The 19,997-nt window shown below is 40.1% G+C and overlaps 1 protein-coding gene across 1 annotated transcript in view; it reads right to left on the bottom strand.

Annotated features, from left to right (window-relative positions):
• Positions 1-746: 746 nt before the first annotated feature.
• LOC143172315 (alpha-protein kinase 2-like) overlaps positions 747-19,997 on the bottom strand; it is a 45,199-nt gene continuing 25,948 nt past the window's right edge. The window contains exons 6-13 of the mRNA XM_076361582.1: positions 18,888-19,035; positions 15,811-15,938; positions 15,669-15,704; positions 13,415-13,689; positions 13,205-13,293; positions 9,677-9,894; positions 7,752-7,800; positions 747-3,387 (exon numbers count right to left, since the gene is read on the bottom strand). Coding sequence (XP_076217697.1) covers positions 3,153-3,387; positions 7,752-7,800; positions 9,677-9,894; positions 13,205-13,293; positions 13,415-13,689; positions 15,669-15,704; positions 15,811-15,938; positions 18,888-19,035 — 1,178 coding nt within the window. The 3' untranslated portion in view covers positions 747-3,152. The remainder of the gene's footprint in view (positions 3,388-7,751; positions 7,801-9,676; positions 9,895-13,204; positions 13,294-13,414; positions 13,690-15,668; positions 15,705-15,810; positions 15,939-18,887; positions 19,036-19,997) is intronic.

The following is a 19,997-nucleotide window of genomic DNA, read 5'->3' as shown; positions in this document are numbered from 1 at the left end:
CAGGTAAATGCAGTAAGGTGATGTTTTTACACAGGCATGAAATATCAACGAAACTAATTCTCTGAAGTTGTGGGCGTGGGAGAGTGTTGGTTTCCCAATACCCTGTCTCTTAGAGATCAGAAATATCAGGAAGCTGAATACTTAAGAAGGGAAATGGGAGCAAATTTCCTTCCCAAAGATGCTACATGCCACTATCATACTTGGTGTTTCTTGAACGACCAGACACAGTCAACTTGGTTGAAAAAGAAAGCTAGGGAACCACTTTTCAGCTCCTACGTGACAGACAGACAAGAGTACCTTAGGTAAAGTAAGGGTGGCCTGCAAACATACACACGTGCACATGTGCACACATGCAGTATCTGGATCAGGCAATAAGCCCCAAGTGAGCCTTCTCTGTTTATAGCAGCGCATGAGGGAATTCAAGTTCAATGGCTATACCAGGCCTCACTTTTTTTATGCAGGCTTCTTACATTGCCCCTTGGCTTTGATGAGCAAGCAGCCTCATAACTGGGGGTGTTACATCATCCTGCACACTATTGACACGCATGGCTACAGAAGAACTGGAAAGATCTGTGGTAAACTCTCCTTCCCATATTGGTACTCTCCATTGATGGAAAGCTGTCAGGAGCAGAGCTGCTGTTGAGACCCTCTCCCATCACCACAGAAGGGGAAAGGGCTACTCAGCTAGGCCCACTGACACACAGTGTTGGCCTAACAGCACGGTCCTCTGGTCTGGGTGGCCGGCTTCATGCTAACTGCCTGGCACTGACATTCTTGCCCCTGACTGATCCAACAGTTCCAGCTGCAACATGACAGAGCGCCCAGTATGCCCCATTCCCAACATCTTCTCTTCCTCACCAAAGCTAGCCAGAACCGCAAGCAGCAATAAGCATCAGCAGAGTACAGAATTCCAGACTCAAATAAATGATGCACTGATGATTGCCAGGTGGCAGTGGAAAGTGGCTTGGTGCCATCCCCATTGCGAGGTGCACTGTCTGGCCATGCACAGTGTCTCGTTCTCTTACACGCACCGACTTCCTTTTGGCTGAGAGAGAGATGTGAGTGAACTCAGACTGGTTCCTGGTTTGAACTGAGACACCAGAACAGTGGGACTTCCCTGGGAAAACCTCTTCCCTACAGCACAGCCGGTATCAGTAAGACCATCTGCCTCATCTATGCCACATGTCCCTCTGCCTGCTGTGTTTGATAACTCCTTCAAAACTTCTGCTCTGTATACTTTTCTACCTCCATTCTCTTGTGATACTTCAGATTCTCTGCAGTAGTACAGCATTGTCATTCACCTTTATTTTGAAATGAATGGCTTCCCATCCTCAGTACATTGTAATTGTTTTGTCAAGGTTTCATTCTCAATGTTTTGACCCAGATTTCAGTCACACTCAGAGTTTTCACCTTCCTTTGGCATTTTCTATTCAAAAACTCATCTTTCAAATAGTCTTTCATACATTCAATTTTACGTGGACTACAATGCCATCCTAATTTCTGCAATACCATTTTGTAGTTGATCTCCTCCACCTAAGTTAGCAGAAAACTATTAAAAACTCAAATGCTTCAGAACAACGCTAGAGAACTTCATCCCATGTAACAGTAGGAATTTAAAATGCAGATGTCTGTCTGACACTTTGCTTCCTTCTCTCTCAATGGAGAGACATAGGCACTTTTTTGGCACAGTTAATCTAACCTATTTCAAATGTTTGTTTTTCAGATAACCTGCACTTTGCTCTAAATTCCATTGAGAAGACCTCCATTAACCGTAAAGGGAGCCCAGGATGACAAGCCTAAATGTTACATCTACATTGCAGTCAGATGAGTTTCTGTCCCTAGTGTCAGCTAGTCCCCAACAGTTTATCTCTTATTTGGCACACACTGCTTATCAATATAAAGCAGAACCTAGTCTGAAATCACTTTTATCTTCCTCAGCACTGATGGGACTCCTACACACAGGTATTGGTTTCTGGCACCACCTGCTATTTAGCAATCACACAGGAATAAGAAGTCTGACAACGTTCACTGTTTGTATTCTGTGTTAGGCACTGCAGGTTGGGTTTTCAACTGCCACCTCCAGTAAACTTGTTGCCGACGTGTCCTCTGACATGCATAGCTCCCTCCTCTGGCTGCAAATCTCCACATAAGCTACACTTAAGTTTAATGGAGCACAGTATCTTTTTTCAGTTTTGGCCCTGCCTAGGCATTTCGGATAAATCATGACTCCTTAGCAGACAGGTACTGGCCCAGGGCACTTGTCATGTTCCTTTATAAAACAACTCTACGCTACACAGAAAAGTCATTGTACTTATTCTAGTTGAAAATGCTGCAAGGTACTGAAATACCCTCCATATGTAATGGTTTATTTCAGAAGGTATCTGTTTGGCAACATGCAGACTCCAAACCTCTATCCTACAACAGGATCGGTGCAAGCACAACAGTACTGTGCCATGGGGTTCACTGTAGATTCAAGGAAGCTTGCATGGAAAGCAAGGAATTCTATGGAGAATCACACAAGTTGCTCATCTTTAAGCTGATGACATCACTTTGGTGAGGACCTTAAAGATGCTAGCTAATTTTGTGGGGGACAGAAGACAGATATGTCCAACCATGAATGGCTTTGTCTTGTATTAAAAGACATGTAAGTGGGAGAAAAAACTACAAGAATAGGATTATAGTAGGATTACAATATGCAAAAATCTGGTAAAGGAAACATTTTTTCTATAGCAGCCTGAGCAACAATACTGTGCAAAACTTTTACTAAGTGGTATCTTAAATATATTGATGTCTATGTAGCAGCTGAACCCACAGCGTCACAGGCAGAGACACACAGAAGGGAAGATGTTCTCCAGTGACCTGTGGTGCACTCAGTGTCCAAGACTCAAAATGTGCAGATACCAATACACAGAAGAGTTATAAAATAATCCAGGCAGATGGCTTAGTTTGTCTTGAAACCTTGCTCTGGTGTTAAATCTCAGGTACCAAGACCATAGAATCAGCTCCTTTCTTTGTTGCTGACATCAGCATCAGGATGACTTCAAAATAAAGTCATAAGGCAAAAGACTAAAGTTATGCCCCCACCAGGTCATTGGTGCCTATCACTACTACATATCCTCGAGAGGAGTTTTCACAGGATGGGACAGTGCAACTCAGTGCTCTGAAGAAATGAAGTCTCTAGGTTCTCTTGCTTTCTTGGGCACTGTTTTCTTTATAGTCGATGAGTTTGGTAGATTTTTGCTTTTCATGGATGTTGCTTTCCTCTGTTTTTGATGAGTGGTTCGGAGAGATTTCAGCCCCAGCATCTCACAGTACTTATTGCACTGGTGGAGGGCTCTGAACTGCTCAATGAAGGAAATCGAGCAGTTGCCTTTAAAACCTTTGTATCTGTAGCAACAAAGAAAAAAAAAGCCAAATGGGATTTCAAGATTCATTTTCAGCACAGGGAGGCAGAGTATGGCTGTTGACTCATAAGCAACTTGAAAACATTAAGCAAATCTCTTCCACCCATGCTGTTTTGAGAAGCACTAACTCTGTCACAGAAAATCAAAATGAGCCATTGAGACGTGAAGGAACCAGGCAATAAGTAGCGACAGAAGAGGGAAAAGGGTTAAAGAGGCATAGTTCTGTGGTCTGTATCCTGGCTACTATTTTTCATTTCATTTAGTTGGGAATATAATTGTCTGCTGGCTGACTTTGTCTCAGTAACATATAAATGAAATCCATTCTACATCTATGAACAGTTCTTTTGACTACCATGAAGAGACAAGGTTGCTGCATAAGATATTGTCAGAACCAGAAGCTGTTTTCATCCAAACATGTACGTAACTTCTGTGCTACGCTCCTCCCTCACCCAGGCTTGACTACAAGATCCCAAGGAGCCAAGCCTCTTGGGGAAGAAGGATGTAAGGAGCGTTCCTGAGGAAGGTAGTCTCATCTAGCCTTCACAGTTCCCAAGCCACCACCGTATCTCCCACTGCTACCTCTCCCTTCTTCAGTGGGCTAGTAGAGCCAGGGAGTAAGCAGAGCATGTACATCCCTCTTCTCCTCACCCTGCCACTGGTTGCTGACATTCCTTCTGGTGCCTGCTTTTTAAGCTGCATCAGCTTTTTTTAAAAGCTGCACCTGCTTTTTAAAGGAGTAATTTTTGGTCAAATTACCAGGATGGAGAAGAGAGAAGAAAGGCCAGGGTGCTCCTCTCCTTTTTTGGTAACCTTAGAAAGTGCACGTTCTACCCTATTCTCTTGCTTCACTGGACACACAGTGTCCTCAGCTGTGAACTGTGAGTTATCACTGCACGAAAAACAAACAAACAAGATTTAGCACTGAAATTAACACAACATGCTCATTGCACAGCATTCCAGAGAACTTCTTTCCTCATGCAGATTGCATAGTGCTAAAGAAAACACTGTTTCTCTGAGGTCAAACTCTTTCTGACCATTCTGTGCTGTTATAGCTTGTGGTATGTGTAACTGGGGGAAGGTCTCCATTAGTGAATGGCTTCTAAATTGTACAGTCCGTATTGCACTCATATGTTTTGTATTCAATAACACCAAACTATTGACCATTCCAAGCCCTGAAAAATATGAAGCTGTTATTTTGCACTGCATGCACTATTCATTCACTGACTAGATGACTGATAAATAAAACCCGGACAGAATTCAATCTCCCAAACTTGACAGTTGGGGGTTGGCCCAAACCAAATCTTCCTTAAATCTGAAGGGGGAATGTTGGATTTGTCCCCAGGCTTAAACTCCCCAATGCCTCTTTTTGCCATGTTGAGCAAAACTAAATTTGTCAATGCCCTGAAACCAGATAGACTTTCAGATCCACATTTGGCAAACAGCCCTCCTGTTAATCATCGTGACCGTAGGTCACTGTGTTCCTGATTCCTTCATCTTTGTGTTTACCATTCTTGGATAAATACCTGGGCACTTGTGCACAGCTTCTAAACTGGCTCACTGTTTGCACTTAGAAGCCAGTCACTGTGTTGTATTATTTTTGTTTACATTCGCCAAAGAATCTACTAAGTAGCTTATTTAAAGGATTGATTGCCTGACTCTGGTGCACCCCAGTGGCTACATTAAAAACACTTTCCAGGCTTTTCGGTTTCTAGTTAGGCTTTGCCCTCTGCTGACAGAAACTGTACTGCAGCTACCTCAGCGCATTGCTTTGGCTTCGTTTGGTTTCCAATTCACTGATAAAACAGACATAAATGCTCATCCAGAAATATTTGTTCACACTTGGAATATGAGTCTGGACCCCCATAAAAATCATTAACAGCAATGAGCAATGCTGAATATAGGTACAACATTTTAATATATGCTGTTTATTGTGCTTGGTTTACAAGAAACACTGGGGTATAAACAATGGCCGTGAATAATTCATGTCAGTTGCCATATTGGCTTTTGTAAATTCATCAATAACAGTTTCTACTATGACATTAGATTATTTGAAAGCTTGCTTATACCATGAGCATGGCGGGGGTGGGGTGGGGGAGATGGATTTTTTTTTTCAGGTTTTTTTTTTCCCTGATCACAAGTTTAATCTTAGAGTGAAATTAGAATTGTATTTAATTTACATTCCAACCAGGAACAATATGAAGGTTTTTCCATTCATCGAGGATCACAGAAGCATTTCCCAAGGATATTTTTGGTTTGCCTTGATGTGATTGGCCCAGGCTTAGAAGAATTGGAGGCAGAGGACCTGTCTGTGATCACTGAGGTCATTACCTCTGCAAAGAGTGATTGAGGAAACTATGGGAATTTCTACATGCAATTACACCAAAAATTACACAGGTTTGTATCTTCTCTAACAATATAGTTAAAATCATAACAGTATCATACTGTATTTTTTAGTTAAGTAGGACTATGTATGTTCTCCCCAACACGTGAGATAGACAATCTCTCATCAGCATGGCTGCACACTACCAAAAGCAGCAATAGCCAGTAATACAGATGAATTCTGTGTACTTGTTTGTTTTCTGCATCCAGGCTCGCGGAATTAAAAATCAAACTGCAGATATTAATGCAGAGGTGACCATTCTGGGAAAGGAGCATGGAAGCAAAATACAGGACCAGGAAAAATCTGTTGTCCTGTAGCAATATCATTAGCTAAACGACAAACAAAATGATACTCAACATTTTTAAGATGTTGTTCATGAAGGGAAATGATATTCCCTTATATATGACTGAGGTGATCCTTACTGCAGCTTGCATTGCATATCCATTTTCTCACTTCACCTTCCTCTTCCATAGTCCAACATGTGTTTTTATAGGAGTAATTTCCCAGAATATTCTGGTGTCAATTTTTTAATAATTTAAAAGATATTGTGAGGGTTTTTTCCTGTACCATGAGTATATAGACAAGATCCAGTTTAGTATAAAGACTCAATACATGTGTTTGGATCTGCTTTTTTCTATCAGTTTCTCAAAAAAGAATATGAATTTAAAGCATTGGTCACAGGCATTTATCCCCATCCCCTTTCTCTTTCCAGCAGCCAGCTGATTTGAATGACTGCCTACACTGCCTATTTCTATCAATGGCTCTTTTGGCCTGTGGTATAACTAGAAGCTTTAATTAACAGAAACTTAAGAGAAGTGGAAGAAAGTTAGAGCGTTAAAGGCCTATATCTTTACATACATGCTTAAGTCTCCTAAAAAGACCTGAAGCCATTGCAAAACTACTAGGAAACAGGCCTCTCTAAATATTATGAACAGATCTTTTGTTATAGCTCAGAATTACTGCTTTTGAGAGAGGAGGGAAAGAGATACCATCAAATCCCTTAACACATTTCCTTTTTTATCAGATAAGCAGCCTATACAAAGCTAAACAGACATCTTCCCCCCACCCATGCAGCTGACAAGAACACGGGCTCAAGAAAAGCTTACAGTCACTGCCTGCTATAGGAAGAAAAACTAACCATAGAGTTCTAAACTGAGAAAAGAGTCTTTATAAAAGCTTGCATCATAAATACATATTCTAAAGCTTTGGCACTTTTGCTGGCTGCAAGAGGGATTTCAGCTGTGTTCTCTCATGCAGTCCCTGAAAATTCCTTGCAAAAAGGGCAATATAAACTGGCCCCTTTCAGGGAATCTCCTTCCCTAGTTCCCACAGCACTGTGGTAGATAGCCTCTCTTCTTCCAGTGGAAGAGAAGGAGGGGAGAAGGGTCACCTTAGCTACTGGCAGCAGGATCTAGGTATAAGCACTTGTATTTGCATTTGCTGGGGCAGGTGCTAATGAGTGCAAGCCCAGCTGGAGCTCTGGCTCCAACAGTATGCTGGGGTTTGAGATATTTCCTCCACGGTCAGAAGCTCTGGGCAGCATAAACACCATGTCTTTCCTCGTACCCCAGGCTGGAGCCAGTGTTGGCCCTGCATTTTCAGCCCCACCTTCCTGCAGCTGATGTACCACCAAGTAAAGTGCCTTACTTGCTTGTAAGTCACCAGAGACCTTGATTTCACTCTTGAAATGCCCTTTGAATAACCCTATTTTAAGGGAGGCATGAAGGAAAAGTAAAGCCCAATCTACAGTGTAGCCCCATCCTTTTAGAACAAAATAAATGTGTTTCCCCTACAGGCAGGTTCCCATAAATACGAACAAAAAGAAGTTAAAAGAGTCAGATGAGGATTTTCTTCCAAAGTTAAAGCAAGAATAAATTTCCAGTGCACCCTCCCCCAACATATTTACACTGTGAAGAGACTGATGTGTAAAGCAAAACCATGCTGTTGAGAAGTAATTTTTCACTCACCCTTTGGCCAATGTTGCTATGCCAACGTCAGTTAACTTCATTCCTACACCTACAAGGCATCAAGGAAACAGAGAGCTTATGTTACACTAGAATTTCTAGGAATATCTTCAGATTCAAGAGCACCATATATAGAGGCATTAAATATTACTTATTGATTCATGTTTTTAATTTTAATTATTTGTCACCATTTTTTCAAAACATTTTAAAGTACCTCAATTAAAAATAGGATGTTTGTGCTCTGTATCACTAGCAATTTCTAGAAGTCAGTCTCATACCTGTAGCTTACAGATAAATAGTGATACAGATAAAGGTGATAAATGGAGCATAACTTGTTTCCTGTGCTAGACAGTCAGTGGGGGGGAAGGAGGGGTTACACTTTGATGACTGCATTTTAAGAAACATACAAAATCTTTGCTTAGGCTCCTGCCCTGAGATGCGTATATTTATTTATGGGTTTTGTGGTTTTGATGCTTTGCAAACTTAGACTAAAATGTTTATCAGTAGGAACTGCATATTTGTTTTGCTAATCAAATAGCAAGAGGTCAGTCAACCTTATTTTTACTTTCTGGGTGAGAGATCCAAAATCCCTTTCTTATTCAGTATTTCCAAGAACTTGATTTTTTTTAACCTGTCCCTTTGTTGACTTGTTTATAGGCAAAATGCAGTCCTGTTGTGTGCAATTTTTTCTGTACAGGAAAATGATGGTCTCAAGACCATTTTCCTTGGAGAATACCCTCAGAAATCTCAACTGGTATGCCTGAAAAATGCAGCCTAGATACTCAAATGAGAAGATGATCAGAGAGGAAGGATGTTTCTCTTCAGCAGCAGCAGGTATATTGTCCTTTGTGGCAGCAATCATTATAGAGCTTCAGATACTATTTCTGCTGTTGTGCTTCCCTTAGGCCAGGATTTTGTTCTTTCTTCTCCCTTTAAATTACTTCAGGGGTCTTGTTTAGATGTCTTGTTGATAATTTTCCTGCCTTCTCTTGTTAAAGAATATGGGGTATTTTCTAAAATTCCACCTTTCTTTGGTTTTCTTTAACAAGGGTCTGTCTTTCTCTGTTTCAAATACATCTATGCATACTGTGTTGGGTACAGGCCCAGCATTTCAGCAGTTAGGAGGAGTCACAGACGTAGGAGCGTAAGGGCAGCATTTAGTAAATGCAAGGAGGGCATTTCTTCACCATTCTTCTTTTTTGAAGGAACATGTTTCTTGAAAGCTAGCCAGGACCTGGATGTGGAGCATTCCACTGTTCAGAGATTGTTGGTAAGTATTTAAATACAAGAAAAAGTGAAGGACTAGGATGTTATTAACAACTGAACTCTTTAATTCACAAGATGTTTCATTAACCTCTGGGAGGTGAGACAATAAGCCAGACTTGACTCATATTGAGTGTCCTGATTTACTAAGGGGACACGTGGAAGAACAACTCTCCCGTTAGAGTGCATTTGTTTTTTCTTTTCCAAACTGTCTTCTTACAAGAACATAAACTAGGTAAAAATTCCCTTTCTCTGTTGATTAGATAAACATCATAATACTGTATAGGTTAATACATGTTCGCCCCTGCTGTCACAGTAGGCAATTAATGAATGTCTTTCTGTTCCCTAGGGTAACATACACACAAACACAGTGCACTTAAAAGAGGCTGGAAAATAAAATATCCTAACTCCCTCTCCTATCTTTTATTCTGATCTGCATGAGGTGCTGTATAAAACAGGCACAGGGCAAGGGTACTGTCCACATCTGGAGAAGACTCTGCCCATTACAGCACATTCAGCATTGCCAATAAGACACAGAAAGCCAAGAATAACATTGCTCAGAAATAAGTCCCTGGAAGTTCTGCAGTTACGGCGATTGACTGTGAGTGGTCACCAGCCTGTATCATGGGAAAGCCATGTGATTGCCCCCGACTCAGACAACTCACCTTGCAGGTCAGTGACAAGCAAGCTCCCATTGGTCTTCTCATACACCCAGTGCTGGAAGGTGCAACACTTCTGGCCAGCCTCTGAGTCTCTTCTCAGGAAATTTACTTCCTTGCCATCCCTGACAGAGTATTTCACAAATTCCCCAACCAGCTCCTCCTCCACTGTCGCATAGGGGATGTTATTAGCAGGGCGATGAACAAGAAAAATAGGAATGATCCTGAAATCAAGGGATAAAAACTAGTAAAATCCAGAGAGTTCTGTCAATGAAGGAGTAAGAAACAGACAAAGTGGACAATGATCTCAGAGAGTGAATGAACAGCTACCAAGTCTAAACCAAGCCAGGAGACATCTGGGCAAGATTCAGATTTCTAGGTAGCTCTAGAACATAATTGCATTATCCTCTATGTGCTTATTTCTTTGTATTATTTACTCAGATGTAAACTTTTTCAAAGCATACTTTCTAATGTTGTCTTACTACATCCCAAAATCTAAACTCTGCACAATAAAGGGTGCTTGCTTATTTTGGAGTATCACTGCTTTAGCTGCTCAGTCTGACTGATATATGATTCAGTCTTTCTGAGGTGTTAAGCACCTGCAAATTTGATCCACTCCAGAAAGTGCTTTGCCCAAGACCAGTGTAAGTGGAGGATTTCTCAGACTAGACTTCTAAAACCTGACACATCCAAAATTAGCAAACACTTTTGATAATGAAAATACAAAGCAACTACTTTATCAAAAAAGTAAGAGGAAACAAGAAAGTCTCTGGAAAGATCATCAGATTTTCAAGACAAGTTGACTCAAGTGAAAATCTAGAATCTGAAGATTCTTGGGCTTCAGCAAAGTTTGAATCCAGGTCAGAAAACTGCAGCTAGTTCTGTATGAAGTTTTCAGGAAATTGCAAACTTGACAAAATTTGTCTCATTTTATTCATTTAGAAATTGAGCTAGTTTAGCCAGAAAGACTTACAAAGTTTTGTAGGAATACAGGCTAGGTCCATTTATGTCTAAAGATGCACCATGCCAAAACCTCATATCCAGTATCAAATAAAATTTTGCTTGGGGTTTCATGGTCTTCCCAAAGACAAAGACTGAATGTGAAGTCATAATGACAATAGTCTGGAAGGAAGTATGTGTCTCACTGGCAACATGAACTTCTTGGTTACCAAAGTTCCTGCTGTCTGGAAAGCAATGTTCTACCTCACAGATAGCTGCCTTCTGTTTGTACTTACACTGGAAAAACTCAGCATTCTTGTTAGGCAGCACTCCGATACTACAGTATAAATCTCCAAAATTAAAACCTTAGAGTAAGCAAAAAAGTGACATCAGTGTATATTAGAGTGGAATTTAATACTGCTCTGAGATAAGGTCATTTTGGAAAGCCATTCAGCTGGAGCTGGTAACGGAACATAACCGTATTTTATCAGCTAGCTCACAAGAGCTCCTAGCAGTATCTCAGAACAAATGGGAGAAATGACTGTCACCACAAAACAGGTTTCTAGTTACTTGCTTTCTTACAAACAGCCTTATCTCTTAGAGCAACACTGCCAAAGGGGTGGTATAGTTGCTTCCAGACATACTTGTAGTAGATTCTGGAACTGGCAGAATCGTGAATGTACATATGTACTCTATATACATTGAAAGGAGGTCTAGAAGAGTTAGTCATGGGACAGAGAACCACATATAACTAGAGCCCTTCTGTATAAGTCTTCCAGTCCTAGTCCACAATCAAGCTTTATTGACACCATTAATTTATTTGTGATAAATATGTAAATTTGTAAAATGTGATATTTTACTCTTATTGTTATAGCACATGCAGTTAAACTGGTACAAATGGCCTTTATACTAGTAGTTATTCTCTTTCTAAGGAACAATCACTGCGACTGTAGGCACTTGTCTAGTTCTAACCTACTCATTCAAGGTATGAGATCAGCTTAACTCTACCAGTATCATTAAAGTGAACAACTAGTACTAGTATATAAGGCTCCATATAGTTTCATATTACTGCACACTGAAAGGAAAATAAATGGGTCACTGGTTAAAGGAAATGTTAGTACTACTCCATTGTGGAAGTATCGTAAGTAACCTCAAGACCACAGAATCTCTCTCCCCCTCCTGCCCTTTTATAAATGTCTAGCTGCCAGGCCACTGACTATTATAGGGCAGTGCTTCCTCTATCCTTTCCCCAGCTTTCTCTTACAGTCAAACGTGCACAGATAGGCTAAGGCTGTAGCTTTAAAGCTAACCCTGGAGAACGTGGATGACTTTTCTCTTGCTCTATTTCTCTTATAAAATGTTGCAAGGAATATACCCTCTTTTAAATGCAAGTTTGGTCTGACAAGGGCTGGCTAGAAGAAAGGAATCTAGCCTTAAAATTTTGAAATTAAAAAGCAAACCAAAAGCATATGCACATTATCTCTTCTTGCTCCTACCTGCTGTCTTCCAGCCAATTGTTTAGAATAGAGCACCAGATCTGAACCTTCCATGTGTCTGTTATTTGCACCAGACTTCTAGTTTTTGTAGGATACTGCTCTCTCTCTCATATCAAAACTAGAGGTTATATCCTGTGCCTAGAGAAATCTCTCAAACACAAATCTTACCAAGAGCAATATATTTCCAGAAAAGAAGCTGACTTGCACAAATATTTTCCCTAAAAGATTCCGCTGCCATCTCCATCACTGTTTCTAATCCTGAAAAGGCTGCTTTAAGGAATCATTCCAGAGGCTGTGTTTTAAGTGGTCCTTTTTTTCAGGGAATCAGTGCAGCTGAGCAGATCTTGTGTCATCTAAATGGAGATGGAGATTCAGCATGTAGGTCTTATCCTTGAAGCAAGGCAGATGGAATTTCAACCATCCATTGCAAACTCAACTCTACACAGTAGCCTGACACTGGAACAAGAAATCCGTTGAAAAAGATCTATTACGAAATCCTCAAGGTGCCACTTCCCAGCCTCAGAGGCAGAGGTGAACCTGTATTGAGCTATTGGTCTGATGTACACATATTCAGGAAATGGAAAACTTCCGATACGAAATAAACCAATCTTTGGGAAAACCTAGCATCAGAGTTGAGCTTTTTGACTTAAGCCTCTCTTTACATAGAAAACTTGCCTATGGAGTGACTTCATACCAGCTTTAGAATGATCATGATTTCTCTCAAGATTTCATTTTTAATGAAAAGTTGGAAGGCCTGACTTATCCCCTACTGCTGTTACTAGATGATACTAGTAGTATCACCTACTGGTGTTACTTCACTAACATGAATAATTTCCTCTAAATTTATATCAAAATCATGCCTTTTGCCTGCTATTTACTGTCGTCACTCCTTATTATCCTTCTCTAAGGGGAATGGAATCTCTCTCACCACCTTGATACTCAGTATTATTTAGGTCATAACTCCAGCTGTAACACTGTTCTCAGGATTCCTCTTTCTTCTTCTTTAGTAATTACTCCTAGCAGTCAGTGGGCAGCTGTGGCACAGGACAATACACACACGCATACGTGTATATGTATATAAAAATAGATATATACTCACTCTGGTACTTCCCCAAAGCCTTCCAAGGGTTCAGCTTCAGCTGCATATATCTTCGCATACTCTCTTGCAGTATTTTGGACATAGCATTCCTATATTACAAACAGATATGCCTATGGAATATTACTCAAAACAATTAAGAGATCATCTGTCAATATTTGCAAGACAGCTTTTCCCCACAATTCTTGCTTACAAAGGACAGGGGAAGCTTACCTGCAGTGCTAGTCTGTAGTTCTTTTGAACCAGATCATCCTTACTCTTGGTCCCATATGAGATCGCGTTGTGCACTTTGAGAACACAGGGGTGGCCAGGACTGAACACTGGCACGAGGCCTTGCATCACTTTACTTCGGAAGGCTTTCCGGTGCATGCCTTCACCAAAGTGAAGCTCTTCTGTAGCTATTATTCCATGCAGGTTCCCACCAAAATAGCTGTCACTGATGAAATCTTCTCTGAACATGAGCTGCATGAATTCAATTTCTTCCACACCTAAAACACAATGCCACTTCGTTCTGCACAACATCCTTCTGCAGTCACATGGAAAGGGGTGGACATGGGAGAACAAATGCATCTCTCCATAGAGTATTAAAGAAAATGCCCAATGGACACAGAATACATGGCCTCACTTGTGTTAATAAGGGGCTGAGACCCTGCTCCTCTAAATTTAGCTTGTTGCCTGTACTGTCGAAAGCCAGCATGGAGAAAGGTGGCAGTTCAGGTTCATAAGGAGAGAATACAGAGTGTAGCAAACAAAAAACAGAGGTAAAGACCACAGAATCTTGTTTTTTTAGGGGAGTTGTAAACTGGAGCTTCAAATGAATGTGAAGTAAGTCAAGCTGACTGAGAACTAAAGAGCCATTGAGGGAATACAGAGATCCTGCCAACTCTGCTTTTTTGGGAAGACAGAGACAGTAATAAAGCTAATGTACAGCAGTGTATGTAGATATGAATTTAAAAGTAGAACACAGTTCTGTGCCCAATGTGCTCAGAGCACGTTCTTCCAAAGCTAGCCTGTCTTTTCAGAAAAGCCAGAAGTTGCTGGTACAACCAGAGCTTCTTTTAGCTTTCAGCTTGGAATCTTTTCAGGGAAAGATTCTGCCAACATGTTTGTAGAGACACTCAGCTGAAAGAGGTCTCAGTCCTTATCCTATACAACCATGATGGAAACATGCCTTTCCTAGTCAAAGCCTTTTCAATCAAAAAGCAAATAGATCAATTTTAGTGATCTTTATATTCAGGAGAAATTGGTATATTTCTCTTATGCCCCCACCTGTGGATTTTGAAGGTACCAGTAGCATAAGAATGTGTGCCTGAGTTTGTTACAACTGAAATCAAGCAGGATTATGGATTTCACCCTTTTAAATGATCACTGGAATACAAACGGAAAAAAAATATAGGGGGAAAAAGAAGTGGTGAAGGTTAAGCACTGAGACAAACTAAACAATTCTAACTGCACTTCAAGTCTCTGTAATCACAACATTTCAATGAACATCAGTGGAAAAGATAAATAGGAGAACAAAAGGTGTATACTACGCAGCAATGCAGTCCTTCCAGCTCCCCTTTGTAGTTATCTCTGGTTTAGACTCTGTACACTATTGCCTCTCTTTGAAGCACAGAGGAAACAGTGCACATATAAAGCTAGAATTAGAAGGCTCCTTAACTCCACCTAAAATTCTCTGTTGATCAAAAGTTACACAGTGCTGTTACATGAAAAGTCCTGTCTTCATGTTAACAAGGAACTAAACGTTTAATTTTATTCTTCTAGAAAAAGAAAGAAAAATCAATTGGCCGAATGAAGTACTTGATTAGTACAGTGTGTTCAGAAATGATAAACCAATTTGCAATGCACTGTCTATCTTTAGCTGTAGCACAGCAAGACATATGCCGAGTGTGATTAAATGCAAGTTAACATATGGGGAAAGCATTCCAAATCTTCATGCCCGTCTTTCTCTTGGATTAAAGTTACATAGCAGGTGACTTGCAAAGACCATGTGTTCAAACACCATTGGCAAGTTTTTCTGCCAAAAGAGCTTTCAGTACTCTGTGTGTGCCTGTGTCTCTGCATGATGCGATGCAATGCTATTTCATTGTTTACTGTTTGTGAAGTGCTAGTGCATCAAGCTAACAAGGAGTTACACAGTCAAGTTCAAATCAATGGTTTGTCACAGCAGGTACTCCATACTCTACACAAACCATTCCATCCTACAGGAGGGTATTTCACCTACAAAACTCCCATGAATTAAAGCGAAATTTTATCTTTGATGGTACAGCAAAGGTGAGTGCAAAAAGGGAAAGACAGCTAGCAAAAACACAATACTGATTCAATGGCTTCAAGGGATTCCCATAGTTTCCCACGGGATAACTGTAAAAATGTCTCAGTCTGGTTGTATTTTTCCATCTTTTGTTCTACTTGGAAATCAGAAGGAACAAAGATTAGAGCACACATTCAAGCAGATGTGTGTACTTACCTTCCCAATTCTGAAAACTTGAGAGATGTTCCAATACTACAAGGAAACAAAGAAACAGCTTTTGTAGCCAAAAAAAAAAAAAAAAAAAGGAAACTGCCATTGTCATTATTATTATTAATTAAAATTATAAACTGGGATTTACCTTCAGAAGTCAGATTAAACTCAGCAGTCACCTTTCCATACATATTATTCAAGCAGCAATAATACATTCCCTGGTCTTTGTTACTGGCTTTAGCTATTGCCAAAGAGACAGGAGAGTCATCCTGGGCACTGGAACAGAAGATGTTAATTTTCCACGTTAATACTTTTAAAAGACCTTTCCTGATTATTCCACGTATCTCTCCTCCTGTCCCTGGAATTTCTGTCCCTCACTGCAAAGATTGATTTAAATATGATGCAAGTAGACAAAATATTTTATTTCACTTAGAAGTGAAATACTTAGAAGCATTCAGCCTATTATGTGTTTCACAATAGATGATCCTACTACACTCTGAGAGGAAAGTACCTCAATCAAATCTAAAAATAATTAAATCACACCAAAAGGCATTCTAATATCCCTATCAATATCATGGCCAAATATATAAAGTATGAACATATAAAAGCCCAAAATGTTGTATGCTGTTCCTCAATATTGACTCCTCACTCAGCTTTCTCTGTTTCTTTGCTTTTTTCAAGCTAGATGTTTACTCTCTGATGTCTGTATACACAATTTCACAAATGGATCAAAGGCAGATATTATTAACAGGGGTGCAATGACACGTGAATGCAGTTACAGTACTTGCAGACCCAAGCTGGCTCTGGCAGCAATAAAACCACACTGAAACAGTGCTATGCCTGAGTGAACAAGTCCTCTTAGACCATGAAGGTTTTCACATGTACCACAGTGGATGTCCATGGAAGTATTTATCTGCAAGCCAGATAATCCATGCAGGGATTATGGAGACCTGGCTATTGTGCTTCAGAGCTTTTGTGAAGTGAATTAGTGAAGATGTGCACAGTTTTGTTGGCAGCATGAAGTTTCATGATATTTTGGCATACTGGAGAACATATTTGTCCAACAATAGTTTTTAAATTAAATTACTTAGCAGATATTAATATTACTAGCAATGTGTATTTTTCAATACACATATTTCCATGTGTTGACAGGTAATAAAAATTTAAAGATTTGTTGCCAAATTTCCTGTAAATGCCCCCTATTGAAAGTAAAAGCTAAGATGTACCAAACAGTCCAGATTATATATTTCTGTAGACTGATGTATACTTCCAAAAGAAGAAACAGTGCTTGGGTACACACAAAACAATTAATTGGATTTTTATTGTGATGGAAGGGAGATTTCCACTGAACTCTACTGAACATTTTTGAAGGAAAAATTGTAATTAGGAATCTCTCTTACTCTAAATCTCTGTTATATATTTCACTTTCATTCCAACATTTTGAAATATATTTATCCTATGAAGTTAAAATGCAAATATTTTATGTTATCACATATTTTACTTGTTATCACTGCAAAAACTGATAAATTTGATATCTCTGCAATGTTTATTTGTTAAAACACTGCAAAATTATTTAGCAGATAATGGTATGTACTAATATTACAATGGATATTGCAATACAATAATCAAAATCAGTATAGTTAAAACAACAAGAATCAGAATGACATGGGAAGTTTAACCAATTTGTGCAACTTTTTCTCTCCCCTTAAAAGAACATCTTAGAAGATGCCTTCCTACAAAATTTACTCACTTTCACAGAATTGTGCATTCTGATGGAAAAATCTTTTCTTTTTTTGCTTTGGGTAATGTTAATTTTGTATTTTTGAAACATTAAAAACAGATTTTAAGAGCTATGCGATAAGAATGTCATTACTGCTACAGAAGAAAATAACTCGTTTCATAAAAACGGAGTTTTAAGAAAAGCTGGAAAAGATCCTGATAAAGGCCTTAAGAAGCTTTTACTTCCACCCTTCTCATTGGACTGCTTCTTGTCACTCAGAGTCAGCTTAACTGGCTGGGTTGAGGGGAGAGATCATTCTTCCTTAAATTCAACTCCCATAGTTTAATCCAATCAGCTTCAAGTTCCATTCGATACAGAATATGAAGTTCAAAGTAGAATCATAGACTCCCAGAGTGGTTTGAGTTGTAAGGGACCTTCAAAGATGACCTAGTGCAACCCCCCTGCCATGGGCAGGGACATCTTTCACTAGATCAGGTTGCTCAAAGCCCCATCCAACCTGACCTTCTAGGGATGGGGCATCCACAACTTCTCTGGGCAACCTGTGCCAGTCTCACCACCCTCATAGTGAAGAATTTCTTCCTTATGTCCATTCTAAACCTACCCTCTTTCAGTTTAAAACCGTTGTCCCTTGTCCTTTCACTACAGACCCTGGTAAAAAGTCTCTCTCCATCTTTCTTATAAGCCCCCTTTAAATACTGAAGGGCCACAAGAAGGTCTCCCCAGAGCTGTCTCTTCTCCAGGCTGAACAACCCCAGCTCTCTTAGCCTTTCTTCACTGGAGAGGTGTTCCAGCCCTCGGATCATTTTCGTGGCCTCCTCTGAACCTGTTCTAATAGGTACATGTCTTTCTTGTACTGGGGACCTCAGAGCTGAACGCAGTGCTCCAGGTGGGGTTTCATGAGAGCGGAGTAGAGGAGAATCACTTCCCTTGACCTGCTGGCCACACTTCTTCTGATGCAGCACAAGATATGATTGGCTTTTTGGGCTGCAAGTGCACATTGACGGCTCACATCCATTTTTTTCTCCACCAGTATTCCAAGTCCTTCTCTGCAGGGCTGCTCTCAATCCATTCATCCCCCAGTCTGTATTGCTTCTGCGGAATAATCACGTCAAGCTCTACATTGCATGTTAGTTGTTTCAGCAATTCACTTCCACCACACAAGGACAGACAGCCTCCCACATATTAACCAAGCATGTTTACGTTGTTTGGCTGGGTGCTGAGGTTGAAACTTCATTTGATCTTTTACAGTACTTGAAAGTTGGATGAGACTGGTTATGAACAGGCTGAGAGGAATTACTGGTGATGGAATGCAAACTATGACCAATATTAGTGCACTGTGTGAAGATATGCTTCTTAATGACCCTGTTTAAACTTATTATTTGCACCTATCATACTAATCTCTCAACAGGTACAAGAGTGAATCAATTGCATATTTTCCCAAAAGCTATTCAGAAACTACCAGTCCTTCAGAAACATTCACTCACCTTCTCTGCAGTCGAGCTAGTAACTTGGAATCTTTAGTCCATGTAATGGTGGAGTCACTATGAAGGTCACCAAACTGACAGCATAGCTTAATATTTCCAGAGCAGTCAGGGAACAACTCTGCTTGGATTTTCTTCAGCAGCTTGGGAGCTTGAAACAGAAGAGCCACAGTTTAGGATTAGAACATAATGATATTGTTTTGGCATTTTAAAGGAATCCCAGAATGATTTGCAGATGTTAATATGAATCTGACAACACTGGTAAATAATTATGATTTCTTCTGATGCAGAAACCAAGGCTTTAAAATACAGAGGTTTTAAAAGACTGATTCAGTGCCCCCCACAGTCAATAGAAATGTTTTCAATGCAAAGACATTTTGAATTTATGGAATAGGACCCAAGGGAAGTTCTAGCCTGAAAAGTCATCGACATAAAATAATTTCTTAGTCAAAACACATTCTCTCTAACTAAAGGACCAGCTGGTTTTATCAGTAAAAAAAAGACACCACAAAGGTACAGCATACCATATGGTTACATAATGAGAATTCATATTAACTGAATACTTGTACCTAGTAGATTTTTTTAACTGATCACAGCCTTTGAGAGAAAAGACTTTAAGTCCCAGGAGATGCCCAGTCTCCAAGGTGTTCTTGGAACATACCTAGCCAGGATGAGACTCTTTGCAAGATGCAGTGATGGCACCATTTCCTTTAAAACACAGCTGAAGGGAGGAACCCCCACTTAGTGGTTAGATATCTGCATTTGGTAATGTCAGTGGCCTTTGCTTCCCTCTTCAGTTTCAAAGGATTAATTTCCCGCCTCTACAGAAAGTCCCTACCTTTCCAGCCATAGGGCACGGTTCTTTTGCTAAACATTGACCATCGTGTAGAACAAATCCAAGAATCACTCAGGTTACAGAAAGACAGCACTCTGCCCAGTCTGGGGAAGGTCCTGATAACCTGGTTCTCTGCTAAGACTTGTTTTCTGCCTCACAGAATGCTCCAGCATCTTCTGCACGTGGGCATGGCGTGAGCGGGAGGATGGAGGGTACTTGGAAAGAAAGGGAATCAATATATACTTAGGGAAAAGTTTGGGGATCATGACACATCCCTG

This window comes from Aptenodytes patagonicus, chromosome Z, assembly GCF_965638725.1.
Source record: "Aptenodytes patagonicus chromosome Z, bAptPat1.pri.cur, whole genome shotgun sequence".
Classification (NCBI taxonomy): domain Eukaryota; kingdom Metazoa; phylum Chordata; class Aves; order Sphenisciformes; family Spheniscidae; genus Aptenodytes; species Aptenodytes patagonicus.
Note: the sequence above shows the minus strand (reverse complement) of the source record. Positions and strands in the feature narration are given on the sequence as shown.